The sequence below is a fragment of the Coenobita brevimanus genome, chromosome 54 (assembly GCF_032717465.1).
Source record: "Coenobita brevimanus isolate Jiangsu-jjx chromosome 54, ASM3271746v2, whole genome shotgun sequence".
NCBI lineage: Eukaryota > Metazoa > Arthropoda > Malacostraca > Decapoda > Coenobitidae > Coenobita > Coenobita brevimanus.
Window position 1 is genome coordinate 38,968,713 of NC_137007.1, and position 24,740 is coordinate 38,993,452.

The 24,740-nt window shown below is 40.1% G+C and overlaps 1 protein-coding gene across 1 annotated transcript in view; it reads left to right on the forward strand.

Annotated features, from left to right (window-relative positions):
* LOC145401113 (uncharacterized) overlaps positions 1–24,740 on the forward strand; it is an 84,092-nt gene that overhangs the window by 49,339 nt on the left and 10,013 nt on the right. Inside the window, exons 36-43 of the mRNA XM_080273483.1 lie at positions 15,813–16,055; positions 16,737–16,979; positions 17,530–17,732; positions 18,730–18,885; positions 20,332–20,462; positions 22,470–22,647; positions 23,684–23,867; positions 24,193–24,349. Coding sequence (XP_080129609.1) covers positions 15,813–16,055; positions 16,737–16,979; positions 17,530–17,732; positions 18,730–18,885; positions 20,332–20,462; positions 22,470–22,647; positions 23,684–23,867; positions 24,193–24,349 — 1,495 coding nt within the window. The remainder of the gene's footprint in view (positions 1–15,812; positions 16,056–16,736; positions 16,980–17,529; positions 17,733–18,729; positions 18,886–20,331; positions 20,463–22,469; positions 22,648–23,683; positions 23,868–24,192; positions 24,350–24,740) is intronic.

Below are 24,740 nucleotides of genomic sequence, written 5' to 3' on the forward strand. Positions count from 1 at the left end.
TCTGTCTGTCTGTCGTGTCTGTCTGTCTGTTAACAACTTTACGCGAAAACAACTGGTGCGATTTTGACTAAAATTACAGGGATGCTGGGCTATGATCTTCTGATCACCTGACTAAATTTGGGGCCAAATTATGCCAAGGCCCAGACTGTAGGCCCAAAAAATGTGGAAAAACGGGGACTACTAACATCGTTCTTTCGCCATAACTCCTTTCAAATTCGTCATAACTACATGAAACCAAAACCTAAAGGTGCATCTTTCAAATCCGCATCTTATGTCTCATTACATCAGCGGGGCCACCCCCCAGTTGGCGGTAGAGGGGTCAATGTCAGGTGGGTCGGGCCTAAAATTTCAAATGGGCATAAAACAGTCATTTTCCACCCGATTTACTCCAAATTTGGTATGTGACATCTTTGACTAGATATCATGTTGTGTTTATACGTCAGCACTAAAATGACTGTCGGGGACGGGTTTGGCATCGCTTCTTATTTTAATTCTTTTCCTACTCTTACTCTTAAGGTGGGCAGGGTCAAGCAACAGGAAAACGAAACTAGAAAAACCGTCACCAGAGTGCGCAGATGTTACGTGATATAGTGGACATACAAATCTCTTACGCCATCGGTATGAATCGATTTCAGGATGGCTCGTAAAAGGAGCTGAACTGGAAACTCACATGACAGTATCGTAATGTGTTGCGGGGGCGGCTCACTCGGCTAGCTGGGACGTGGTAGTGGCAGTGGAGTAAGAAATGAATAATGATGCATGTTACTGACAACGCTGGGCCGTCTCCGCAGCACACGAGAAACGGCCCTTTGAAGTGAAAATGAAGCGCTAAATATTGGTTATCTTCTTTATTGCTGAAACGAATCCCTGCCAACTGCATAAACTATATATCCCCTTAGGTAGGCGCAAGGTATAAAACATGTAATTTTTTAATCAAATATATTGAAAAGATCTTACATTTTAGGAAAGCATTAGAGGAATTTTGAGAAGCGATTATGTATTGGGTTTCACGTGACGACTTCCAAGAATGAGTATCCATGATTCTGTAACCAAACAAGTAGATAGATAAATAGACAGGGATGAGTACGTAGATAGATTGTTAGATTGGCTGATTAATTGACAGATCGATAAACCAACAAGTAGTCAAAGTAATAATAATAACAAAACATCCTGCTGGTATATCCCTAAAATACTGTCATGGGCAACTCATGGGTAGGGAGACGTAAAATTTTCCTAGAGCGGGAGGTGTATCTTGCCCCGCGGACTTTCCCCTGTGTACGAATGGTTCACGTACACAACACCTGGTTACCGGTAGCTCTGTGTACGTGTCGACTCCGCCTTATTTTTAACCCATTCAGATCGAGGACGTCATTTAAACCTTACTCGTGTTACCTGCAATTTTCGTTAACCTTGGGGAGACGATTCGACTGAAGTGCTTACATATACCTTTAAATAACCCCTTCACCACTCCATACCTTTCCTTTATTGAACAAAAATAGTTTGGTGATAGAGTGACCCTTTAGGTAGAGGATGTCGTTCAAATTTTGTTTTTGTTGCTACCAGATGATTAAATTTTGTTTAGGAGAATACCATAATAGTTGTATTAGTAGTAGTAACGGTGGTGGTGACGGTGATAGCAGTAGTTGCATCCTCAGAGTCACCTGGACGTGAACCCAGTTGACTGCAAAGTGAAGTTGCCCTCTCCAACAGTCCACCATCCTTCTTTCGGGGGATAGGGAGGGGACTATGAGATATTAACAGGACAGCTCTATCTCCCGGTCATATCGGTGCCACTACGTGAAGGCGTCCCTCTCCAGCACGACACATTAGAAGAGAAAGGGTTATTGAAGGCTATACCTAACCCATCCCCCTCCTAATGTTTCAACTTAATCTGAATAAAACCGTCCAGAGATTACAAGACGGAAAATGAAAATCAGCTGGTTGTGTGTTTACCCTGATTGCCGTCATGATGAGAAAATTACGACATATTTTCCAAAGGTGTGTATGATGAGTGACTAGAGGCTATAGGCCACGTTCTGGGCGACATACGAGGCTTCCTAAAACCTACTCCTTAGCGATTCATTTTCATTATTACACCTTAATTTTATCTTGTCTGTTATTTGTATAGTTTATAATTATGTCGAAACTGTGTATATTAAAAAGGCAGGAGAGGATGTTAAGGTATAATGGACAAAACACACCACTAGGGATGAGGTGTTACGAAATCTCCAAAGCCACTTAGAATACGTCCCTCTGACCCATATTCACTATGGATTTTGCTGAAATTCATTATACTTTTTTTTTACCTTACACGCCCTAACTACGTAATTAAAAGACATTGATGTTGCTACTACTGCTGATGATGATGATTATGATGCTGATAGTAATGATGAGGAGGAGGAGCAGGAAGAGGAGGAGGAGGAGGAGTAGGAGGAGGTGGATAATGACCTTAATGATAATGATAATGATCGTGATGATGATGATGATGATGATGATGGTCTTAACGATAATGTTGGTGGTGGAGGTTGTGGTTGTGGTGGTAAAGACGGGAATCCTTTTCCTGTGTAACAAATCATCACAGTGTTGCTTCATAATACTACACCCTTCCACTAACCAAAGACCTAACTGTACAATCAACGAGAAATATACACCCATTTTTTGCCACTGAAATAGTCCTGCGATTAATACTTATAGGTAAATGAGCGGTAGAGCATGTGTGAATTAACAGTATTGTATTTTGTAACCACTGTGACAGGTAAAACAGCTGAGAGAGAGAGAGAGAGAGAGAGCATTGTGGAGGCCACATAATTTTTCGTTTGAAAGATGAAACGATATTCTTGTGCTCCACTGTGTTACTTCACATAATCAATTACGTTCGTTCACCTGGCTCACAGTGAACACTCTAGAGATGTCATGAGGCACATAAATTTTACACACACACACACACACACACACACACACACACAAACACACACACACACGCACTGGCAACGCGGTAAAAGGTCATGTACTAACGGAGTATACGGCACTCGCTCTACTGTAGGTCGGTTGCTGCCTCCTACGATATCAAATTATAGCCTACTCAATAAATCCCACAGTAGGGGGATAAAAGCACTATATCTTCTCTCAAACCTATCGTTAAATTGGCATGACACAATGAAGAAGATTTAACAGCTTTCAACAACATTTTGGTGGGCAGTTGTTGAATAATCACGGAGTAAATGCGTATGATCTTACCTTGCAGGATTCAATGCACGTAAATGGTGACATCACGAAACAAGCTTAGCATTCGATTTTCTCTCTCTCCTGCTTAGTTCTTCTGTAATATATATGAATAGAAAAAGGCTAGGTAAATAAAATAACCTGTCCTGCGAGGCTTGCAATGAGCCGGAGTAAGATCGTGAGGTAAGCAGGGTATTTGGCAACCGCGACGGGTCAGGGAGAGTGAGGAATCTGCCGCGTCGACTAGCCCACCACACCTCAACTCAACCTCAGTCTACCCTGGGGCGGTACAGGGTGGAGACGGGTGTGTGTGTGTGTGTGTGGTTAGCCATCTCGATAGTACCCTCTCTTTCTCTTTCGTACCTGTGCAAGTTGAAACGGTGCAGGAATATCTCCGAGGAAATATTTACAGGAACTTCAACGCTAACATACATGACTGATAAATAGGTATGTGTCCAGTTTTTATTTTTTTCTTCCAAGTTATGAATGGAGGTTACAAGTGTGGGGCTGTTTACCGGAACTTCATTGCTAACTTACCTGACTGATAAAATGTGTATGTGTCAAGTTTTAAGTTTTTCTGGCTAGTTTTGCGACGGTAAGAGTGCAGGTATAACGAATAAATGATTTTACGAGAAACAGTACAAAATTTTACTTTACTATGGGAAATATTAATGGGAAATACAAAGTTGCTTGATTGACAAGTAGCCTGGGTATGTGAATGCAGGTATGGTAAAATTCCTATGCTCTGTGAAATGATGCAGAAATATTGCATGAAGCCTTCCAAGAAGAAAAACGATCAGAAATAGGGACAAGAGAGCACATGGATTTCAATGAAACTTCTCAGATCAGTTCGTCAGTTTCCTTGGTCATGTCTTTCACTATATAAAATTTTCCACCATTATTTTTAGGGGGGTCAGCCCTCCTAACTTCTTAGTACATGTTGTAGCGTGGGCTCCCACCTCCTAACTACTACTACTACTGCGACTACTATTATTGTTACTGTTACCACCACTATACCACCACCACCACCACTGCTACTACTACTACTACTACTGAGTGTACGCTGCGATAACACCAATTCGTATTTACCACCACTGCGATCATGTGGTTTTTTACATCGCGATACAAGTTTCCTTTATGACCCAGTAATAATATTTGTAATTCAAATCGGGATGCATATCGCAGGATTGGCTACGCAGTTTCTATATGAGCTCTGAATAGACTGCAAGAAACTGCACGTCTACTTTACTTCAAAATTTTCTCCAACAACAATAGCAACAACAAGATGAACTCGTTGTCATACCTTGTCTTGCCACACAGGTAAGCAGTACGTTCTCGGCCTGACGGGATTATGCTGATAGGAGAGCACACTTGTAATTACGTTGTGTGTGTGTGTGTGTGTGTGTGTGTGTGTGTAAAATTATGGCGCACTTAACTAATATTGAGAATAGCTAATAATGCCTCTTTTATTTTATTTTTGCTGCCACCAAATGATTTTACGCAGCAGGGGAAGGACTTATTAAAACAGTAACGAGTCGACATAGCCACCACTAACCCTCTGAATCCGGGTGACGTCCTTTTTTTTTCAAGTTTTTGCCTCTACCGTACCAGGCGATTTTGTCCAGCTTAAGCCTCTCGTGCTGAAGGGGTTTATTAAGCTTATCTCCGACCCTCCAAACTTAGAAATGTCTATCCTAAACTGAATAATATCGTTAGGAGAAAGTGAGAATAAAGTATTAATTTCCCAGGGCTGAAAGTTTTAACAAAAGAAACGCCACCTTAATAAAAAGAAAATAATAAATTGCTATTGTTCCTCGCCCTATCTGTATGAAAGGCCTTAGCTAAAAAAAAAAAAAAAAAAAAAACTGAAAATAGTAAAAGACTCAGTCGCTACTAAGAGAGCTAACCACTTCATATCGGTGAGGCATTGCATTGCCTATTATTGCAACCAAAAGACGTTTATATTCGGCTTTGGAGAAATTTTTCGTCTTGGAAGCGTGTGATAAAGCCTTCATTAACCCTTCCACTGTTAGTAGTCTGTCCTAAAGAGAATAAGGTTTCAAATTATGCATTCGTATTGAAGATATTAATTTGGTTATACTATTATGACTAACATAATTTAATGCCATGTCGTGACTATCGTTGTAACTACCACTATGTTGGTAATTACTTTTGGTAATATGACAATATTAACTGTAATATCGTAATTAATATAATTTTACAATGGTGTGATTTCTTTAATGAAAATGTTAAGGTTAAATTACCGCTAAATGTAAAACTGCAAATGTTACTTTTTTGTAATATGCTTGATACTAACAATGAGTAAATATAGAAACTTTGCAACATGGTAACCTGCTCTTGTGTGGTTTTATGGTAATTGTGGCCGAAGAAAGCCTCACCACAATGACTCATGCCTGTATTGTAACGTTATCCAGGCCGTCCATTGTTCGGGAAATAATACGTAAAAATGCAAAAGAAGTGATTTACCGCTTCATGCGTAATAAATCCAGTTCTCTGTCTTGGCGCCGTTTCTCCTGCCCTGCGGTACTGTACTGTAAAGTTGCCAAGGTTGCTATTGTTCTAAAAAAAATAATAATAATAATGGTAATAAAATATAAAAACGAAAAAAGCAGGAAAGACAGTTATTGTAGCGTAGGTAATAAATCGACTATTTATCCATGTCCTTCGATATTGTATTATTAACCCCTTCAATCTGATGACGTACTTTCTACTTTATTCTTGCTTCCTCTAGACTTTTTTTTTTTTCATCTTTGGAGAGAGTTTCTCGAGCTGGACAGAGTGAATATACAGTATCCTTCATCAACACCTTCACATATAGAGGAACTTTCTAAATTGAATAAAATCGTGCATTGAAAGCAAGAATAAAATGAAAAAAACACGCCATCCTATTAAATGATGTAGTCTAAGTTAATCATGTCACTGTTCTTAAGAGAAAACAAAAACGTAAGAAAGTTAGCTATCGTTCCGTGTGTAGTGAAGGTATCTCTAAATTTCCATGCATTAACACTCCTAGGCTCATATGACTCACATCTGTAAAGAAAATAGTGTGGGTTTCACGGGGATAGAAAACTAGAGTTGGCTGGACATGCGAGGGTTAGTGGTACCAGGCACAGTACCAGCCATAGCGTTCTCAGGCACATATGGCTCACCGTCACCTCAGTTTCACCGTCACCTCTTGATGGCGGCTCACCGTCACCTCACTATAATCCCCCCGTACCTGGAATGATTAGGGAGGACACGAAGATGTGAGAGATTTTGTTCAGGTACTACAGTAATTATTTCCGATGTATGATGTAGCTGACTGACTACTGAAGAGGATGCTGGGCAGGGACGCCTTCTTGTGGTGGCACTGATATGACTGTGGGCTGAGTTGTACATTTATGCAAACATCCCTTAATCCCCTCCCAAGCCATCGAAAAGAGGATGGTGAACTTCAGGAAAAGGGCAGCTTCAGCCTGTATTCCACATTCAGGTTAGAAAAGAAGGTGGTTTACGTTTAACACCTAGCAACTGCACGAAGGGTCATCGATGCAGATAATCAGATTTGGCTTAAGTTCAGTCTTTACCTAGAATACGACACGTAACAATAGAGTTTACATCCACGTCCACAACCATTCTACTGGATGAACAAAAGTGCGGGGGGAAACAAACTTCGTCCTAGAGACTGGCCGGTCTGTGAATACAACTCTAGGTCGTCCAGTCGCTTTATGCTTACTCAATCAGTGCGTGATACAGAACAAGGAATGGCAGGAAACAGGATGCAGCGGCCGCGGTAATGAGGGGTTGGGTAGAGGAGGGGCAGGGAAAGCTATTCTTACCGCACGCCGCATAGCACAAGCTCGGTGGGAATGTTGTTAGTGTCGAGTAGGCGGTCATTTACTTCCCGCAGGCTCGACTAAGCGGCTTTACCCGAGCATAGTATTGGAAGCTAGTTAGCAATAAAAATAGGTCATATTTGTAATGCAAATTGCTGCACAGAGGAAGGGGAAAAGGAGATGGATGTGTTAAACTCCCTCTCCTCTCGACTTGACCCCATAGCTACCTAGTTACCTGCGTTAATGACTCTCGAGCAGCCAATAGATGGGAATGTATTAAAAACTTGCAAAAATATACGAAGAAAGGAAAGTGGAGACTGTACAACCTCCGCTCATCAAACATTAAACTGACCCACATAATTTATCTGCCCTGTGTGACCCCCGTGTAGTCGCAAGGCATACCGTATATTTGTGTGACAAACTAAATAATGCCACTAAATTCAATTCCAGTAGAGGAAGTGATCGAGAACCAAACAGATAATAATGACTCTGGACTTGACTCTGCCCAATACAATGCGTTAATGTTACGTGTTTAAATCCTCTTTCGTAATAGCCTGCTCTCTCTCTCTCTCTCTCTCTCTCTCTCTCTCTCTCTCTCTCTCTGTATATATATATATATATATATATATATATATATATATATATATATATATATATATATATATATATATATATATATATATATATATATATATAGGCTACCTGTCCAAACTTAACGTTTCAGTGTATAATTATGGAGTAGTCAGCCCGTCAGAGATAGGTAAAGCGGTTATAGGATTCTAGGAAAGAAAAGATGCCAAAGATTAAGCAAGAGAAAGTAGGAAACATTCAACCCTGCAAGACGAAAAAGCCTAGAGGTAACAAAAAATAAGTGGATGAAATGGAGTTTGCAAGAGAAAGTAGTAAGAGAGGCCAGGAGAGGTAATTTTTAAAGAATCCTGACCAATTTCCTGGACAGACAAGTTTGCATGTCTAGTTTTTATTATCACATATCATTTTGTTTTTCGTGTTTTATCACTTTAATATTCACTCATATTTTACAGCAGCGTTTGGTAAGTGTGTGGATGATGACAGCGTATGAGTACAAGTAATCCTGTGTGCTACTTAAGGTTTAAAATGTTTATAGATGCCGCCCTTGGAAAATGAGTTGCTTTTCAAACATTATAAGTCTTGCTTGTGCCTAATAACTGAATTTTGTTGTCGTTCTCACAGTTTTTTCGATTATTAAAGATTTTTGTTGTTGTTATTATTATTATTATTATTATTACTATTTATTATTATTATTAATCTGCCATTTCCAAACGATTTTATTTAGCCTAATGGAGATTTTTCGAGGAGAGGGTTAAATACAGTCTTCATTAACCCCTTTACTACAGGGCATCTCCCTTAACCCAAACAAAATCCCCTGACCATAGCAAATAGGAAAAAAAAAAATACATATTAAAACAAAGATAAATAATGTTCACTAAATAAATAGGTAAAAATAGTTAATACATAATAAATAAGATTCACACGTATCAGGTACTGGCAAATTACGGCAATAATTCTAAATTGTGACCTATTATTCTGTAATGGACTGCCATGAACCAACGTTGTGACAAATTATATCAGATTCAGCGTTTCTCTGGCACTGACTCTCTTTCTCTCACTCTCTCTCTCTCTCTCTCTCTCTCTCTCTCTCTGGTGAAAGTGGTAGAATGTTATACAAGCTCCCGATGTTAAACAATATAGTATAGTAAACTTGTAACAGTAAACAAAATGAGGAACGAAAAGAGAACGCAGCTTTTCACAGAGGGAAGGTAGAAAGGCAGGGACTGGCATTTTATATACAGGTATATGGGGAAGGATGAAGTGTAAAAGCAAAATATAGTATAGAAGAGAGAGAGAGAGAGGGAGAGAGAGAGAGAGAGAGAGAGGTGGTGGGGGGGGGGCAGAGTTAGACAGTACTGAACATAAAGGAAGGTGATTTGTCATGATGAATTGTTGGGATGTCATGGTGGAAGGGTGGGGTTGGGTAGTGTATGAGGAAGGATGGCGTATGGTGGCTGAATCTATCGTAGGAGCACGATAGAGGAGGTATATTCAGCAGCACTTGAGGGGGGATGCTCTGTGGTGGTAAACAGTATTATAAGGGCAAGAAATACGGTCCCAAGAAATAGATATATAAACTGACAATCATATACAAAATTCAAGCTTGGGGGATTTTTTTTTTTTTTTTTTAATAATTATAGTCCCTGGAAGTAGAAACACAGAGAAGCAATCTTGTACACAACTCAGCCTTAGGAAAGTTCGCAAATTTATATCTTTGTAACAGACATACTAAAATAAGTAAAATTCTACACACCTCACTCTTAAGAGACTTTATAAATTGCGATCGTGTAGTTTCTCATAAATGCCATTAATGCAAGAGGTACGCCATAGCAGACTGGGGTGATAGAACAGAAGGAATAAAGTATTTTTAAAATTATATAAACTCTCCAAGGTCCACTGATGCCGTACCTCGTCAGCTTCTTACCTGGGAATCGTCTCCCCATCTCTGTTTATAGCCACACGCCTTAATTCCGTAAGAGGTGGCCACAAACAAATCGCCTCCATATCGCCCTGTCCCCTGCCATTTTGCTGTATGCATATAAAAGACTCATGCTTCCATTGTAGGTACTGCAGGCCTGACAACATTTTGGGGAGACGCATCCTTGTCAGATAAGTGTTAATGTTTGATGTATATTCAGTGTTGCGCTCGTCATACTCGTCTTGATGTTTTGATATTTGCATACCTGTATTTAGCCACCATCCATCCAGTCACTGTTTGCACATTCCTTGTCAGTCATTGATGTTTTCTCTCTTTACTTTTCATTCAGCTCTCCTCCTCCTCCTCCTTCTCCAGCTCTCTAGATAGATAGATAAATAGATAGATAGAGAGTGAAAAAAGATGAATAAGGGTGAGAAACGCATACTTTTTTTTTTTTTTATGCGAGGAAGAAGGAACCAAAGGCCATGAGCCCGCAGTAACAGTTCCCTCCAAGAGAAAAACAAAATACAATAGAGAGCCAAATTCAAGATCCGATCATTTGGAGATGCCTGGACACACTGCGTTTGAAAGACTGGAGATCATAGGCAGCAGGAAATACAGATAGAGGGAGACAGTTCCAGAGCTGATACTGGTAATGAATATGCTCATGAATGACGACATGAGGTGCTTCTGAGATGAATATTTTGGAAATGATATAAAATAACAGCTCATCTGTATGTGAACCCAGTGGACAGCAGGTTGAAGCTGCCCTCTCTTGCAGTCCACTATCCTCCTTGTGTGGGGATCTGAAGGGAGTTGAGGGACTTCCGTATAACCGGGCATCTCCACCGCCCAGTTTTATCGGTGCCACCACATGAAGGCGTCCCTCACCAACACAGGCGATGGTAGACAGATACATGACTGAAGGATAAAGAGACGACGCTGAGATGAGAGAAGAGATGCTGATGAGGAAGAAAAAGGTTATGAGTGATGAGGAGAGATAAGCTGGTGAGGGAAATGAAGATTGCGTGACATAAAGAAAAAAAGAAAAGAAAAAGAAGAGAAAGAGACTATAGGCACCAACACTATCAACCGTAATAGTAAATGTTTGATGCCGAGAATGAAAGAATAATATTAATGAAACTGGATAACCTGTACTCTTTTCACCTTAACCTGGCACAGATATTCCTTTAACAGCTTATTTCACGTTGTCCAGTAGCAGAGTAAAACAATCCGACAGTTCTACACCCTTTCCCTAGCACTTCCTCGTGACTAGCCTCATATGCCAACGTTAATCTATAGGTACCATTCAACAGTCAAATTGGAGAGATGTCATTTTTAGGCCAGGCTGAAACGAAAGTAGAGATGATGAGACACAGTATTAATGAGATAAGGGAGAGATTAGAGACGAGAAGATACTGAGGAGAGACAGGATGGTAAAAGATTCTGATGCAGAGAGAGAGAGAGAGAGATACTGGTGTGTGACGTGAACAATGGTGCAGGTCCGACAATACATACCCCGGCCACTTTCTTTTGAGAGAGATAGAGATAGATGTAGAGAGAGAGAGATGGAGGTCACTTTCTATGCTGCAGCCGCTTCACCTCTAGCCGGTTTCCAAGTTTGCCTCTTTTGCTTTTCACTTTCCTCTACTAGCTCCTATTTCACCACTTCTAAGGCTACTAATTCACCTCTTCTACTCCTCACTTCCCTCTGCTAGTTCCTATTTCTCCACTCCTAAGGCTGTTAATTCACCTACTTTTCACTTCCCTCTGCTAGCTACGGTTTCACGATGAATTTCACCTCTAGTATTTCTCACGTTCCTCTCCAGGCTGATCTACCCGAGCTGAGAGAGGCTTGGATGGTTCTTTGCCTGTAAGTGATTCTCTCTGATGTGATATGTCAGAGAGGAGACTCATGGATATTCCCTAAACGTGAAGCAGTAGTAAAACAACAGGAAAAGTTTTGTTCCTGGGAGGGTGGTTTAGCAGTTTCTTCTATATAAAATGCAGGAGAATAAATGGATGAAGGAGGAATGGAGAGAGAGAGAGAGAGAGAGAGAGAGAGACAGAGACAGAGACAGAGAGAGAAGAAAAAGAGCCAAGCATATGACCTTTTACCGGTGAACCTGTTTTTGTGGGTACCCGTCGTGAGAGTGAACTTATCATTTGAGTTCTCTGTTTTAAGTTGCATGGAGAAGTAACTAAAAGGTGAGGCAGTTTGGATGATAAAATAACGGACAGACAGACAGACCGACAGACAATTTTAGATACATAAGTGGATAGACATAGATAGAGAGGCAGATACACAGAGAGGTAGATTGAAAGAAATGTGTGTGTGTGTGTGTGTGTGTGTGTGTGTGTGTGAAGCCGGCCATTACATGATATAAAAAATAGAAAATATAACCAAAGAGTAGAGACTATGCACAAGTTTGCACTGAAGAATTAAGAAACTAAACATAAAACACTGAGTTGCAATCTAAGGGAAAATTGAAACCTAGCAAAAACTGCCTGTCTTTATAACCTTCGTGCAGTCGACAGGTATTCACATCCCAGCCACAAAATAAAAAGATGAACTGAATGAGTACACTAAACAATAACATAATACTGGAGAAAGAACGAAAGCACTGAGAAAAATGTAATCAGTACAGAAGAATTACAAGGCTAAGAACAAAGAAGACAAACGAGTAATGAAGAAGTAATGAGTACGAGTGTAAAAGAAAATAGAACGATAAATAGATAAGGAGACTAAGTAGGAAAAATACTCAAAGAAAAACGAACGAAACAGAAAAGTCACTGCAGTCCCAATAGAAAACGAGAGACGAGCCATAACGTCGTTTTTTTTTTCTTTCTTATTTTTTTTGGCATAACTTTCACCACTCCTGGGGCATGACTTAGTGCATCAACCCTTTGATTGACTTGGATTTCTCTGAGGTGAGGAAAATAAATCCGTTAGTCAATTAGTCAGAATAAAATCTAGTTATTTCTTGGCCAAAACATTAAATAAGTTTTAACATCTCTCGTCAAGGTTGTTTCTGTAAGCTTAAAGAAATCGTCTGGCATTGGCTAGTATAACATCACAATTTTTGTGTGTTCTGGCCTCTATATTATACTCAAAAGGCCAGAAATGAGTCATAACTCGGGAACCGGTGGCCCGATTGGACTGGAAATTGTTTAATTCTTTAAGTTAGAGCATTTTCACGGTACCTAGCTGTAACAAAAATTGCTGTTACGGCAGCAAACAAACAAACCAACAAATAGAAATAAGATCATTATAATGTAGATGATATTATTTTAAACATTTTTTTTCGCAAAGGAGGGTACAGTGAGCTTAATAATATCGTCTTACATAAGCCAGAAAGAAGTACAAAGCTCGTGCATTGTGGCCAGAGTGTAATCAGTGACTTAAGTCGGTGTGAAGAGCACCTGTGGAGGTCACCTGGTTGCATGGGTGAGCCAATTAACACCTTCACCTCGAGGGATCGTAAGCTGAATAAAATCGGCTGACTGTGGCAACAAGAAAATGGAAATTGTCATCATACCTAAGGGGTGAGCCGAATTAGATGCCTTTCACAAACATGCACTTTAACCCTTTCGCAACCATTACTTATACTTGGTTCTTTTTATTTTTATTTATCTATCTATTTATTTATTTATTTATTTATTTTGTTTTGAAGCAGTTACTCTTTTTTGATTCAGTGCGATGATGCCCCTTAAATATTCTTTCGACCTCCTGACGCCTTTTAATTTTAGGCTTGCTGTCTCTACATGATTAATTCACTGCAGGAGATACCTCACGGAAGGAAGGAGTCCAAGCATCCGTCACTTTCTCACACCCTTATTTGCTCACTCTCTCACTCAACTCACTCATTCCCTTGGTCAGTTATTTGCGTTCGCGTACACACACACACACACACACACACAAACTCAAAGACAAACACCATTCATTCAGAAAAACATCATTTACTATTTATATAATATTCATAAACTTAAGCTCATATACAGAGCAGCTACACACACACACACACACACACACACACACACACACATTCAGAAAACCACTCATTACCACACGTACGCACTCATTTCCGTACAGTCACTCACTCAGCACACTCATTCACAGCATCTTATTTACTCATCCTTTCTTCACAGTATTTACCCATCGGTGTGGTCTCTGATTTCCTCTCTTCTTTTCCGATTTCTTTTTTTTTTTTTCTCATCTCTACCTTTTCTTTCTTCTTCTTCTCCCTCTTTACTTGTGTCTTTCGTTCTTGGTGCCGAGGGTAAGGGAAATTTTTATTGGTAAGATGTGTAAATATACGGTTTAAAATCTTGTATCTTCCTTCTCATATATTTTCTTTTTTTTCTTCCTTTTTTCTCTGTTCCTCCTCCTCCTCCTTCTACTTTGCTGTTCTTGCCCCATTTCTCATCTCGTCCCTTCTTTTTTCTCTTCTTTTCTTTTCTCTTTTCTCATTTTCTTCTCTTCTCTTCTCTCTCCTCTTCTCTCCTCTCTTCTCTCTACTCTTAACTTGGTCTAAAATTACCATCTCTTCATCTTACATGGTGAATGTTAATAAATCTACGCTTGAAAATGGTGTTGCTAACGAAGGACTGGTATGGAAAGATGTAGAGCAGTACTATTGTCTTATCATGACATTGAGTTTCGTGAAATAAGCTGTACAAGGACGAAAATCTGGGCCAAGTTAGAGTAAAGAAAAGTATGGTAGTCAATAGGCCAATTCCTTCAATGCAGTGACTGCTATAATGCATTTTTGTTAGGTCAGACGGTTTTATTAGACTTAAGGAAGACCTCTTGATATGACTACCATTTTATTTTTTTCACAAGCACCAGGCGATTTTTTTTTGCTCATGCTCCTCGTAGGGAAGATAACAGAAGCATACTTACTTTTGCTCTGTTATGTACTCTTGTTCTTAAACACGGCAGAGATTTTTTTTTTTCTACTGTATTTTATGCCCTGTTGCAATAACTACTTGTTTAGACGCATAAGAGTCTTCGTATGACCTCTTCCTTGGCGATTTACTTCACATTTTAGACCATAATACTAGCCTGTAGGATATTTTTATTTGTTTAATATCAGTAGAGCTTGCATCAGTAACATACGAGAGGAAACGGAGGTGGACTATTCAGAATAAATCGCCGAGGAAGAGCTTTGACGCAATCCCGAGGCCAGCGTGGATAAGACTTCATGCTGGAAGGAAGAGCGTGACGTGACTTGGCTGCATGTGACCGGAAGGCACAAGCAAGGGAGTGGAACACCTCAGTAGTCTTACCTGTCAAAGTCAAGGCCAGCAGAGCGCAGGTGTTGAAATTCCTGAAGCCTTGGCTTTCTAACGCTGGGTATTTTTGCTCTTTGTCTTTTCTGTTTTTCTTAATTTGGTGTACCGCAAGTCAATTTCAGCTTTAACCTGTTGAGCCTGACGACGACGTTTCTCTCTCTCTCTCTCTCTCTCTCTCTCTCTCTCTCTCTCTCTCTCTCTCTCTCTCTCTCTCTCTCTCTCTCTCTCTCTCTCTCTCTCTTTTTATGTATATATTTATCTATCTACCCGTATCTATACATGAGTGTAGCTAGTTATTATATATATATATATATATATATATATATATATATATATATATAATAGTTAATGTCGCCACCACTCTTGTCTGGCGGTATATAGGTGCTTTCCTTGTCAGCCATGTTTGTGTGTGTTTGTTGTTGTCACCTGCTTATAAAATACTACCCACATATGTTGGGATCAGCCTCGATACTTGTCATTTCCTTTCAAACTCACTTTCTCTCAGATTCTTCCCTTGTCCCAGTCTTCCCTCTGACTTGGCTGCCCTTCCCACAGTGTTTCTAGTGCATTTATTGTCAGTCCTCCGGTGTTACAAAAGTTGCATAACCAGCCGGGCCTCATCGAGGAGAATGTCTGATGTGTTATTAATACTGATAAGTCATCCACATGATGTTGACGTTGCTCTCTCTCTCTCTATCTCTCTCTCTCTCTCTCTCTCTCTCTCTCTCTCTCTCTCTCTCTCTCTCTCTCTCTCTCTCTCATACGATTATTTGTTAATTTATTTATTTATTCAATTCATCCAGGCAACTCCCACAGATCTCCTGCGGGGAAGAACTCAAAATTGTCGTCCTAACCATTAACACTATTCGTCCCTCCGTTCATCTGAGTACTCTGTATATCTAACCAACCATTGATACCATTGATACATCTCTTCCAGCCAGGCCACGTAGACAACCATGACTGGAAGCTCGCACAGTCGCCAAGTTCTAACCATGGACATGAACGAATCAGCCGCCTCAGTCTCCTTCGGCAAGAAAAATGGGTGCTACCTGAACCGAGTGGCCATCGTCCTTATCCTTCTGTTGTTCCTGAGTGCCCTGGTGGCTACTGGGCTGCTGGTGTACTACTACGCCCCCAGGATCAGGGAGGGAGGCAAGCCGGAGGAGGCCTATGTGATTGGAAGTGCGCCACCTGTGAGTATAACTGGATTTTGGTAATTTCTGTGATGTATATTCATGCTAGTGAAAATAATACAATGGTTAATTATACTATAAGAAATGGTTACATGACAGGGTTGAGAGGAAGGACTGCGTGCATACAAAGGCGTGGGTGATTGTTTAAACGACACGATTTAGTTATGTACAGCAATTACTTCACTGAGTAATAGCCTTAATCATTGTTAATGAATTCACTGTTAAATATCACATACCCAGAGTAATTCTTACTTTTGATTATATAGGTTAATACTGTCTTAGCCCCTGGACAGCAGTTCAGAGATTATATGTAGAAGTACGTTTGAGGACAACTGGTGTTTTGTTAAATGCATCAGGTACGTAAGTGTGTGAAGTACAGTATGAGTATGTACTATACATAAGTGTGTGTTGTGGTAGGAGTGATAAGTAACTCAAGTAAAATAAGTAGTTTTAATCGCTTCAATCAGACGATGTATTTTATATTTCATTCTTGCTAGCCAGGCGATTTAATTCAGCATAGGATTAATATTTTGAAGTGAAGGGGTTAATGAAGGTTGTATCTAATCTGTTCATTTCAAAAAGTCTCTCCAAAACTGAACAAATTCAAATTATAGCAAAAAAAAAAAAAAAAAAATCAGAGGAGTGAAGGAGCTAATTTCAGTGACATTACTTCCTTCCCAGGCTTCTCCTACCCATACGCCCCCACTGGTGCCCCGAACAGATGCTCCAACTCCTGAGAAGGCGATGGACGTGCGACTCCCGAGGTCCCTCAAGCCCCTGCGCTACGTGGTCAAGCTACAGCCATTCATCAACGGCAACTTCTCTATCCACGGCCACGTTGAGATGGAGATGGAAGTGCTAGAGCCGACACGTAACGTCACGGTGCACATCAACGACATCATCACTAAGAATGAGACGGTGAAGGTATGTGTGGGGGAGGTGGTTGGAGGTGTGTGTGTGTGTGGGAGGGGGGGAATGTTAGTGTGGATGTGTACCAGTAAATCAGACATTTGATGTTAATGCATGCTTCATATTACTGTCGACAACCATTGCATGACAAACATACAAGGAGATTCTAGGTGTACAGGCAAAATATATTACCAAGGAACAGGTATCGCCAAATCTCTCAAGACAGCGAGAATATTGTCCAGATGATTTCATGCAGCTTAGAAGACCCTCACCATAATGACGTAAATTCATAAGTAACCTCATCTGTTTGAATTGTGATGTCAGAGCTTAAAAGTATTGTTTGGAGTTAGTCTGAATATATATATATATATATATATATATATATATATATATATATATATATATATATATATATATATATATATATATATATATATGAGAGGCATCACTGGACTAAACACGTTAGGTTTAAAAAGGCAAAATCAATCGCCAAAAAGGAGACATCTCGAAATTTCCCAGTTCAGTGAGAATGAGCCCAGGTTTGATCCCCGGATACCTCCCACAGCTGATTCAGACGGACGACAACGGGGAAATAGGAATCTCCCGTCACGTCCACGACAAGGAAAGAGAGTTCTACATCGCACACCTGAAGAAACCGCTACTGAGGGGGAAGAGATACGTGCTGTCCATGGATTTTGTGGGCTACCTGAACGACCAGCTGCACGGGTTTTATAGGTCCAGCTACAAGGATGTCCAGGGCAATGACAGGTTAGTTCTGATCCCATAGTTACCTCCGCCAGGGAGGTTATGCTTTACTCCGCTTTGGTTTTACTCTCTTTCTGTTAGCAGGATTACTCAAAAAGTTATGAAGGGATTTTGATTTACGGAGATGAAGTGGTTTGATTGGTAGTGTACTCGTCTTGCAATGCATGCGACCAGAGTCCAGGATTCAAACTCACTCCGTGGCGGACATTTGAAGTGGATGTCGGTAATTTGCCCTTTTTGTTTGCTTGTATATGATTTCAGGCTGTCAGTCTACCGTAGGCATATACAGACTCTAGCGCACCTAGACATAGCCATTACAACACTTCGCCTTTCGCATACATCACTTTCTTTTTTTTTTTCTTTTTTTTTGCAAACACCCCTTCTCCATTCTTACTTCACCAGCTCGGAGAAGAGTTAATTATGGCTGTCACTCTCCCCCCAAGAATGAGGTCCAGTCCTGCGGCGGATCTAATATGGATGTTTGTTTGTGAAGTCCATCAGTGCACTGAGCTGTGTGGAGATCATTTTTCTGCATTCATTTAGGAATGCTGGCAGTCTTCAGTCTTACAGATTTATGTCATAGATCTTGAGGTATTAGATGCTGTAGTAGATTTTAATGCCTGATAGTGGAGCGTGACCTCAGGGATAAGGGACCAGAGTGGCTGCTAGATATACACCAGCGTGGAAAGCCATCAATAAATGAACAAGGCCGATGCATACGAACATGTGGAGACTTAAACGAACGAAAGAAACAAACAAGTACATCGTAGATAGTCTTGCAGTAGATTCTGATCATGTTGATCTTGATGCAGTAGATTTAAATGAATTGCGGTAGATTCTCATATAAGAGATTAGTATGTGATATATTCTGATGTAATAGATTCTAATGTTGTTCATGCTGGTGTATGGTAGTGAATTCTGATGAAGTGAAATAGTTTGTATTAGATACGAGTTTTAGGCCAATGCAGTGAATTCTGATTCTTAACGAGTATTACTCCAGGTGGATGGCGACAACGCAGTTCCAGCCTACAGACGCCCGACGAGCCTTCCCCTGCTTCGATGAGCCAGCGCTGAAGGCCAAGTTTGAGATATTCCTGGGCAGAGAATCGTCCATGTCATCTATATCAAACATGCCCAAGATACACACCATGCCTATGTAAGTTGCCTTCTTTTCTTCATGAATTTCCGCAATGTTAAGTAAACTTCTTTTCCACATTTAGCCTACTCTTCTGAAAAGATTCAATAAATTTCTTTTCCATATCTACTGTTCTGTATGCTTTCTTTTATACATGTAACTCTTCATTCAAAATAGTTTTCCATCTTTTTTCTATAATTTCCCTCTTTTCTCTATAGTTTTCCTTTATGCCCTATGTATTTCCTATTGCTTATATTAATTCTATTTGATCTGGATTAGACGTTCGCAGCGCTGAACCCAATCGATAAAATTATAGGATCTGCGCCTTTTCTTTACATATAGTTTTATACTCTATTATTTTTTGTTCTCTTTCCCATACATTTCGCTCTGTCATAATACTTGTACCAGTGTTTTATTTGCTTCGCCAGACAAAATTCATCTTTATATTTCACACATCCGCAAGATACATACCCTGCCCATATGAGTTGCCCTCTTTCTTATGCATAAATTTCCACTTTTCTTGAATTTCTTCCTGCCTTTTCTTTGTATTTCTTGTTAGTTATTTTCTTTGGTCGTGTATCAGACACGTAGAGCACTGACACTGCTGATTAACATACCGATCTGCCACTGACTTGGGATTCTCCTAGATATATGAATTTTTCTATTACACTTCCGTAATTTTTTATGATTTTTTTTTTCTATATCTTTTTCTTTATATATACCTGCAGTCATGAATATATTTGGCCACGTTTGAAATTTCCTGGACAGAGAAACTTCAGTGTCTTGAATATTAAAAATGACCACGAAACACATGGAGTCTATGTGAGTCAGCCATTTATATAGTTTTCTTCTCATAAGTGTACTTTTTACCTCGGTACATTTTAATATTTCCTAGTGTTTCTATTTGTTCTTTATCAAACATTCTTAGAAATGAAACAGTGTCACGTGAGAACTATTGAATTTATTATTGGGGGATTATCTTAAACCCTACATCACGAGTGATCGTTCCTAAGATTTATAAAATTGTCTGTCAATAACAAAAAAAAAAAAAAAGAAAAAAGAAAATGAAAAACTAAGCAATGTAATAAACCAAGGACAAAGATAAATTTATGTCCTTAAGTTCTGTATTTCGAGAGGTCTTCTAAGCTGAATAGAGGATTAGTATAATATAAAGTCACCTCATCGGACGTGACCTGATCCCCTTTTTATTTTTTATTTTTATTCTTGCTGCCACGAGACGCATTCATTTAGTATTGGACAGACCTCTAGTAGCGAAAGGAATTAATGAAGGTTGTTATTTAGCGCCTCTGTATCGAGAACTCTCTCCGAAGCTGAATAAAATCTTCTGGTGATGGTAGCAATAAGTCAATCGAAGTGAGGAGGTTAGATGAATACAGTATCGATTTTTCATACTGTTTCTTCCTTTTCGTTCATTTCTTTCCTTTTTTTTTTCTTTTTTTTTTTCAGAGAGGGTCAGCCGGGTTGGGTCTGGGATCACTTCAACACGAGCGTGCCCATGTCTACATATTTGGTGGCCTTCGCTGTGTCCGATTTCTTAAGCAATGAGACTGAGACCGAAAACGGAGTGGGTTTCAGAGGTGAGTTTTATTATTATCATTATTATTATTATTATTATTATTATTATTATTATTATTAGAGGCTTCCCGTCTCGTGTCATAACTGGGCAGTATCGCCAGGAGGTAGCGTCATCGTAGTAAAAGAGTTAATACAGAACAATAAAGATAAATGAAAAAAAAAATGGAAATCATAAATTGAATTTCTTCGAATTTTCTAGTGTCAGTGAATGGTACGGGTTTACAGTGCTGTGGGTGAGTCTACTGTGTCTCTCCTAAGGTGAATAAAATCGTCCGGAGGTATCATGTATTAGAGGAAAAGATGGTCAGGATTAAGATGCTATTGATGATGATGATGATGGCGACGATGATAAATACAAAGGGTTCCTATTAAAAAAAAAAACGAGAAAAATATTTTTTTCCCTCCCCAAATTCATGTTATTTTTGCGGTCTGTTGATGGTTATATTGTTGCGTTCCATGGATGGATTTATTACTAGGGTTTATTTTTTCTGAGGGACTATTCCACGTCAAGCCCTCTAACGACACGCCGCTGATGGGAGTAAAATCCATTGTACTGGACCTTTTAATGGAGGTATTATTTTGTGTTGTGGGAGGCTGGGCAAGGTTTGTGGGGGCCAGTGTTATGATGCTGGGTTAGTGTATGGAGGTTGTTTGGTCAGCATTGTATCCCCTGAATTATTGTCTGTATGTCTATCTCAGTTCACTCTTTGTCTCTCTGTATCTTTCTGTGTCTGTTTGTGTATTTTTTTATGTCTACTGTCTGTCTTAGTTCCATCTTTGTGTCTGTATCTGACTATATATTTATCTTTGTCAGTCGTCTGTATATCTGTATCTTTCTTTCTGTAATCGTATATCTGTTTATCTGTCTGTCTGTCTGTATGTATGTATGTGTGTGTGTGTGTGTCTGTCTGTCTGTTGCTAGACGCCGCATCTTGTGAGGGGTGACTTGGCAAAAGGACCTCCAGGTGTTTCTGTGTCTCCATAATAAACAATTACAATCCCCTCTTCCACGAGAGACCTTCGCCCCTCCTTAGCACACTCTCATACCTTCTATCTCCACATATCGTTCCAGACTATGTGAGATCAATAAATAAATAAATAAGTAATCATCCTTACCCCTGTACATTCAGGTACAATAATAGTTCGTTTGCCTCTTCTGGTTCTCTCATCGTTTTTGCCATTGATGTTTAAATGAGATGTAGTGGATAGAGGTGCATGTTGTCACCCACGGATGGATGATGAAAAGCAGCTGAATCCACTGTGTCACATTAGTTGTTTTGAATCAAGTCGTTGAGGCAGGAGAGGCCAATGGGCCCTTGGACAGTATTTGACTGCACACCACATGCAGTAGACAATAAGGGGAATAAAATGAAAAAATCGGATCTCCTCTCAGTGCGTAGGGAAATAAGACATCCATCCATCTATCGATACATAAAAACAAATCGTATCAGACAGCTCAGTGAAACATAATATATATATGCAGGCATGAATAACAGCAAAGCAAAAGAATTCAACCTCAGCGAGCCCACTAGAATTGAATCGTATTTCCATTAAAAAAAATAAATAAAATAAAAAAAATCTGCTCTTACATCCCCTGACAAATGACATACATCCATAAAAAAGAGAATGAACGATTAAGTACACAAAACATTACCAAGGTCTTAAGTTTAGGGGAGATCTAGTAGTAATGTAGCCCTGTTTACTATGATCATGCTATTACTTGACAGTTTTATTCAGCTAAGGAGAGCTCCCTGACAGCAAAAGCAGCTAGTTGACGACGTATTAAACCCCTGCAGATAGAAAAATGTCTCCTAAAATCCCATGTTGATTGGCCGCAATGACCTCTGTTCTTATGTTCCATTCATCTTTATGTTCCGGTCATTCAGTCAATATACCAATTAATCAATCAGTCCTTAGCTGGATGATTTTGTGTGGAGGCAGCGAAATGAAAAAATATATTAATAAATAAATAAAGAAAAATGCTAACTGTTAATTTTTCTCTTGGGCAGTGTGGGCCAGAGAAGCCTCCATAGACCACACAGCCTACGCCCTCAAGGTTGGCTCCTCCATCCTCACCTTCTTCGAGGACTACTTCAGCATCCCTTACCCCCTCCCCAAGCAAGACATGATCGCTCTCACCGACTTCGCTGCCGGCGCTATGGAGAACTGGGGCCTTATTACCTACAGGTGTGTGTGTGTGTGTGTGTGTGTGTGTGTGTGTGTGTGTGTGTGTGTGTGTGTGTGTGTGTGTGTGTGTGTGTGTGCGTGTGCTTACAGCTTTTTAGGTACAAGTGAGATTATTTTCGTATGTGCATGACAAGTTGTGGAGGACCAGTGTAAACTTTTTAGACCATTCAAATCTCCTAAATGTTCCCTAACCCAGCCAGAAGTCGAGCTGGCGTTTCCCTGATCAGCAGTACACATCTCTACCACCAGATGCCCTCTTCTAGATTTTCTACAACCATTGCTTACCACTTCATTCACCCCCCCACAGAGAGAAAGCGTATGGACCACTAACCTTTCTCTACCACGTTCCTTCGCTACCACTTATTCTTTATTTATTTTGACGCTTACAAAGATAGGCGTTGAACCTTTCCACACTTTGCACAGAAACTTCTATTTATTTTTCTGTGCCGCTAATGTCAATCTGGTACATTTTGTCACAAGCACCTCTTTACCACCAGCATCCCTCTAACCCCCCCGTCCTATGGTACAAAGTTCCAAATTCTCTGCTACTAGGGCAAGGAACAGTTGCCTTTAATATGCTACTAAGTTTCCTGTAGCATCATGTTTCTTTAACACTATAGTTTTATTACTCTAACTTGGCCTAAAACTGTCATCCTTCTATCTCCAATGCTGGGTTGTAACAGTTGATTAACACAAGAAGATGATGCTACTTACAGACAAATTCAACAGAAAGGATGTAGAGCCATAGCATTTTTTTTTTTTTTTGCCACTGAGGTACGTGAAATAAGCTGCAATAGACGAAAAATCTGGGACAGGTTGAGGTGAAAAGGATATAGAATTTCTTTGACCCCTAACAGATGTTCGCTACTAGTACTCTGATCTTCACCACTAACACTGTACTTACCTGATCTTCACCACTAACGCTGTACTTCTTTGATCTTTACCAATAACACTGTACTTCTCTGATCTTCACCACCAACACTGTACTTCTCTGATCTTTACCACTACTTCTGCCCTTCTCTGACCGCCCCAACAGAGAGACGGCCATGCTTTACGATCCCAAGGTGTCAGCAGCGCGCAACAAGGAACGCGTCACCGTGGTAATTGCCCACGAGTTAGCCCATCAGTGGTTCGGCAATCTGGTGACGCCGAGTTGGTGGACGGACCTGTGGCTCAATGAAGGGTTTGCTTCGTATATGGAGTACCTGGGTGCCCATCATGTAAGTTGTATTTGCTCTCTCTCTCTCTCTCTCTCTCTCTCTCTCTCTCTCTCTCTCTCTCTCTCTCTCTCTCTCTCTCTCTCTCTCTCTCTCTCTTCCCTATTCCTGTCACACTCTGTTTGTCTGGCTGTCTGTATTTAGTAGTATGTCTGTCTATCTGCCTGTCATTCTGTCTATGCATCTACCTATATCTTTGTCTATCTGTCTGTTTATACATCTATTTATCTGTCTATTCATCTAGCCATCAATCCATCTTTTTCTCAGTCTGTCGCTCTTTGCACCTATCACTCTACCATCTCTTACTAACTGCTCTCTCTCTCTCCAGGCTGAACCCACATGGAATATGATGCAAGCCTTCATCACCACTGACCTCCAGTACGTGTTTTCCCTCGACTGTCTGGAGTCTTCCCATCCCATCAGCATCACTGTCAACCATCCCGACGAGATCAATGAGATATTCGACAGGATCTCCTATTCTAAGGGTAGGTGCTGAGAGAGAGAGACAGAGACTGAGAGACAGAGACTAATTTCTTTCCTTTTTTTCATTATGTTTGGTTTCAGTTGTGTGTGTGTGTGTGTGTGTGTGACGTTGTGTATAGACTAATCAATCTATTCCCTGAGGCCCATCATTCCTCACCATCACCATCAATAGACATCATAATCTGCAGCCTTCGACAACGCTGATGGTATCCCTTAATAAAATGACGCCACCCTATCTGCCAACACTTTTTTCCCACCCAACCTTGACACGCCCACGTCCCCTTCTTCCTGTGCTGCTTAGTGTATCTGTATATCTCTCTGAATCTGTTAATCTACCTATCTGTCTGTCTGTCAATCTGTTTATCTATCCCTCCATTTATTTATCTATGTTTC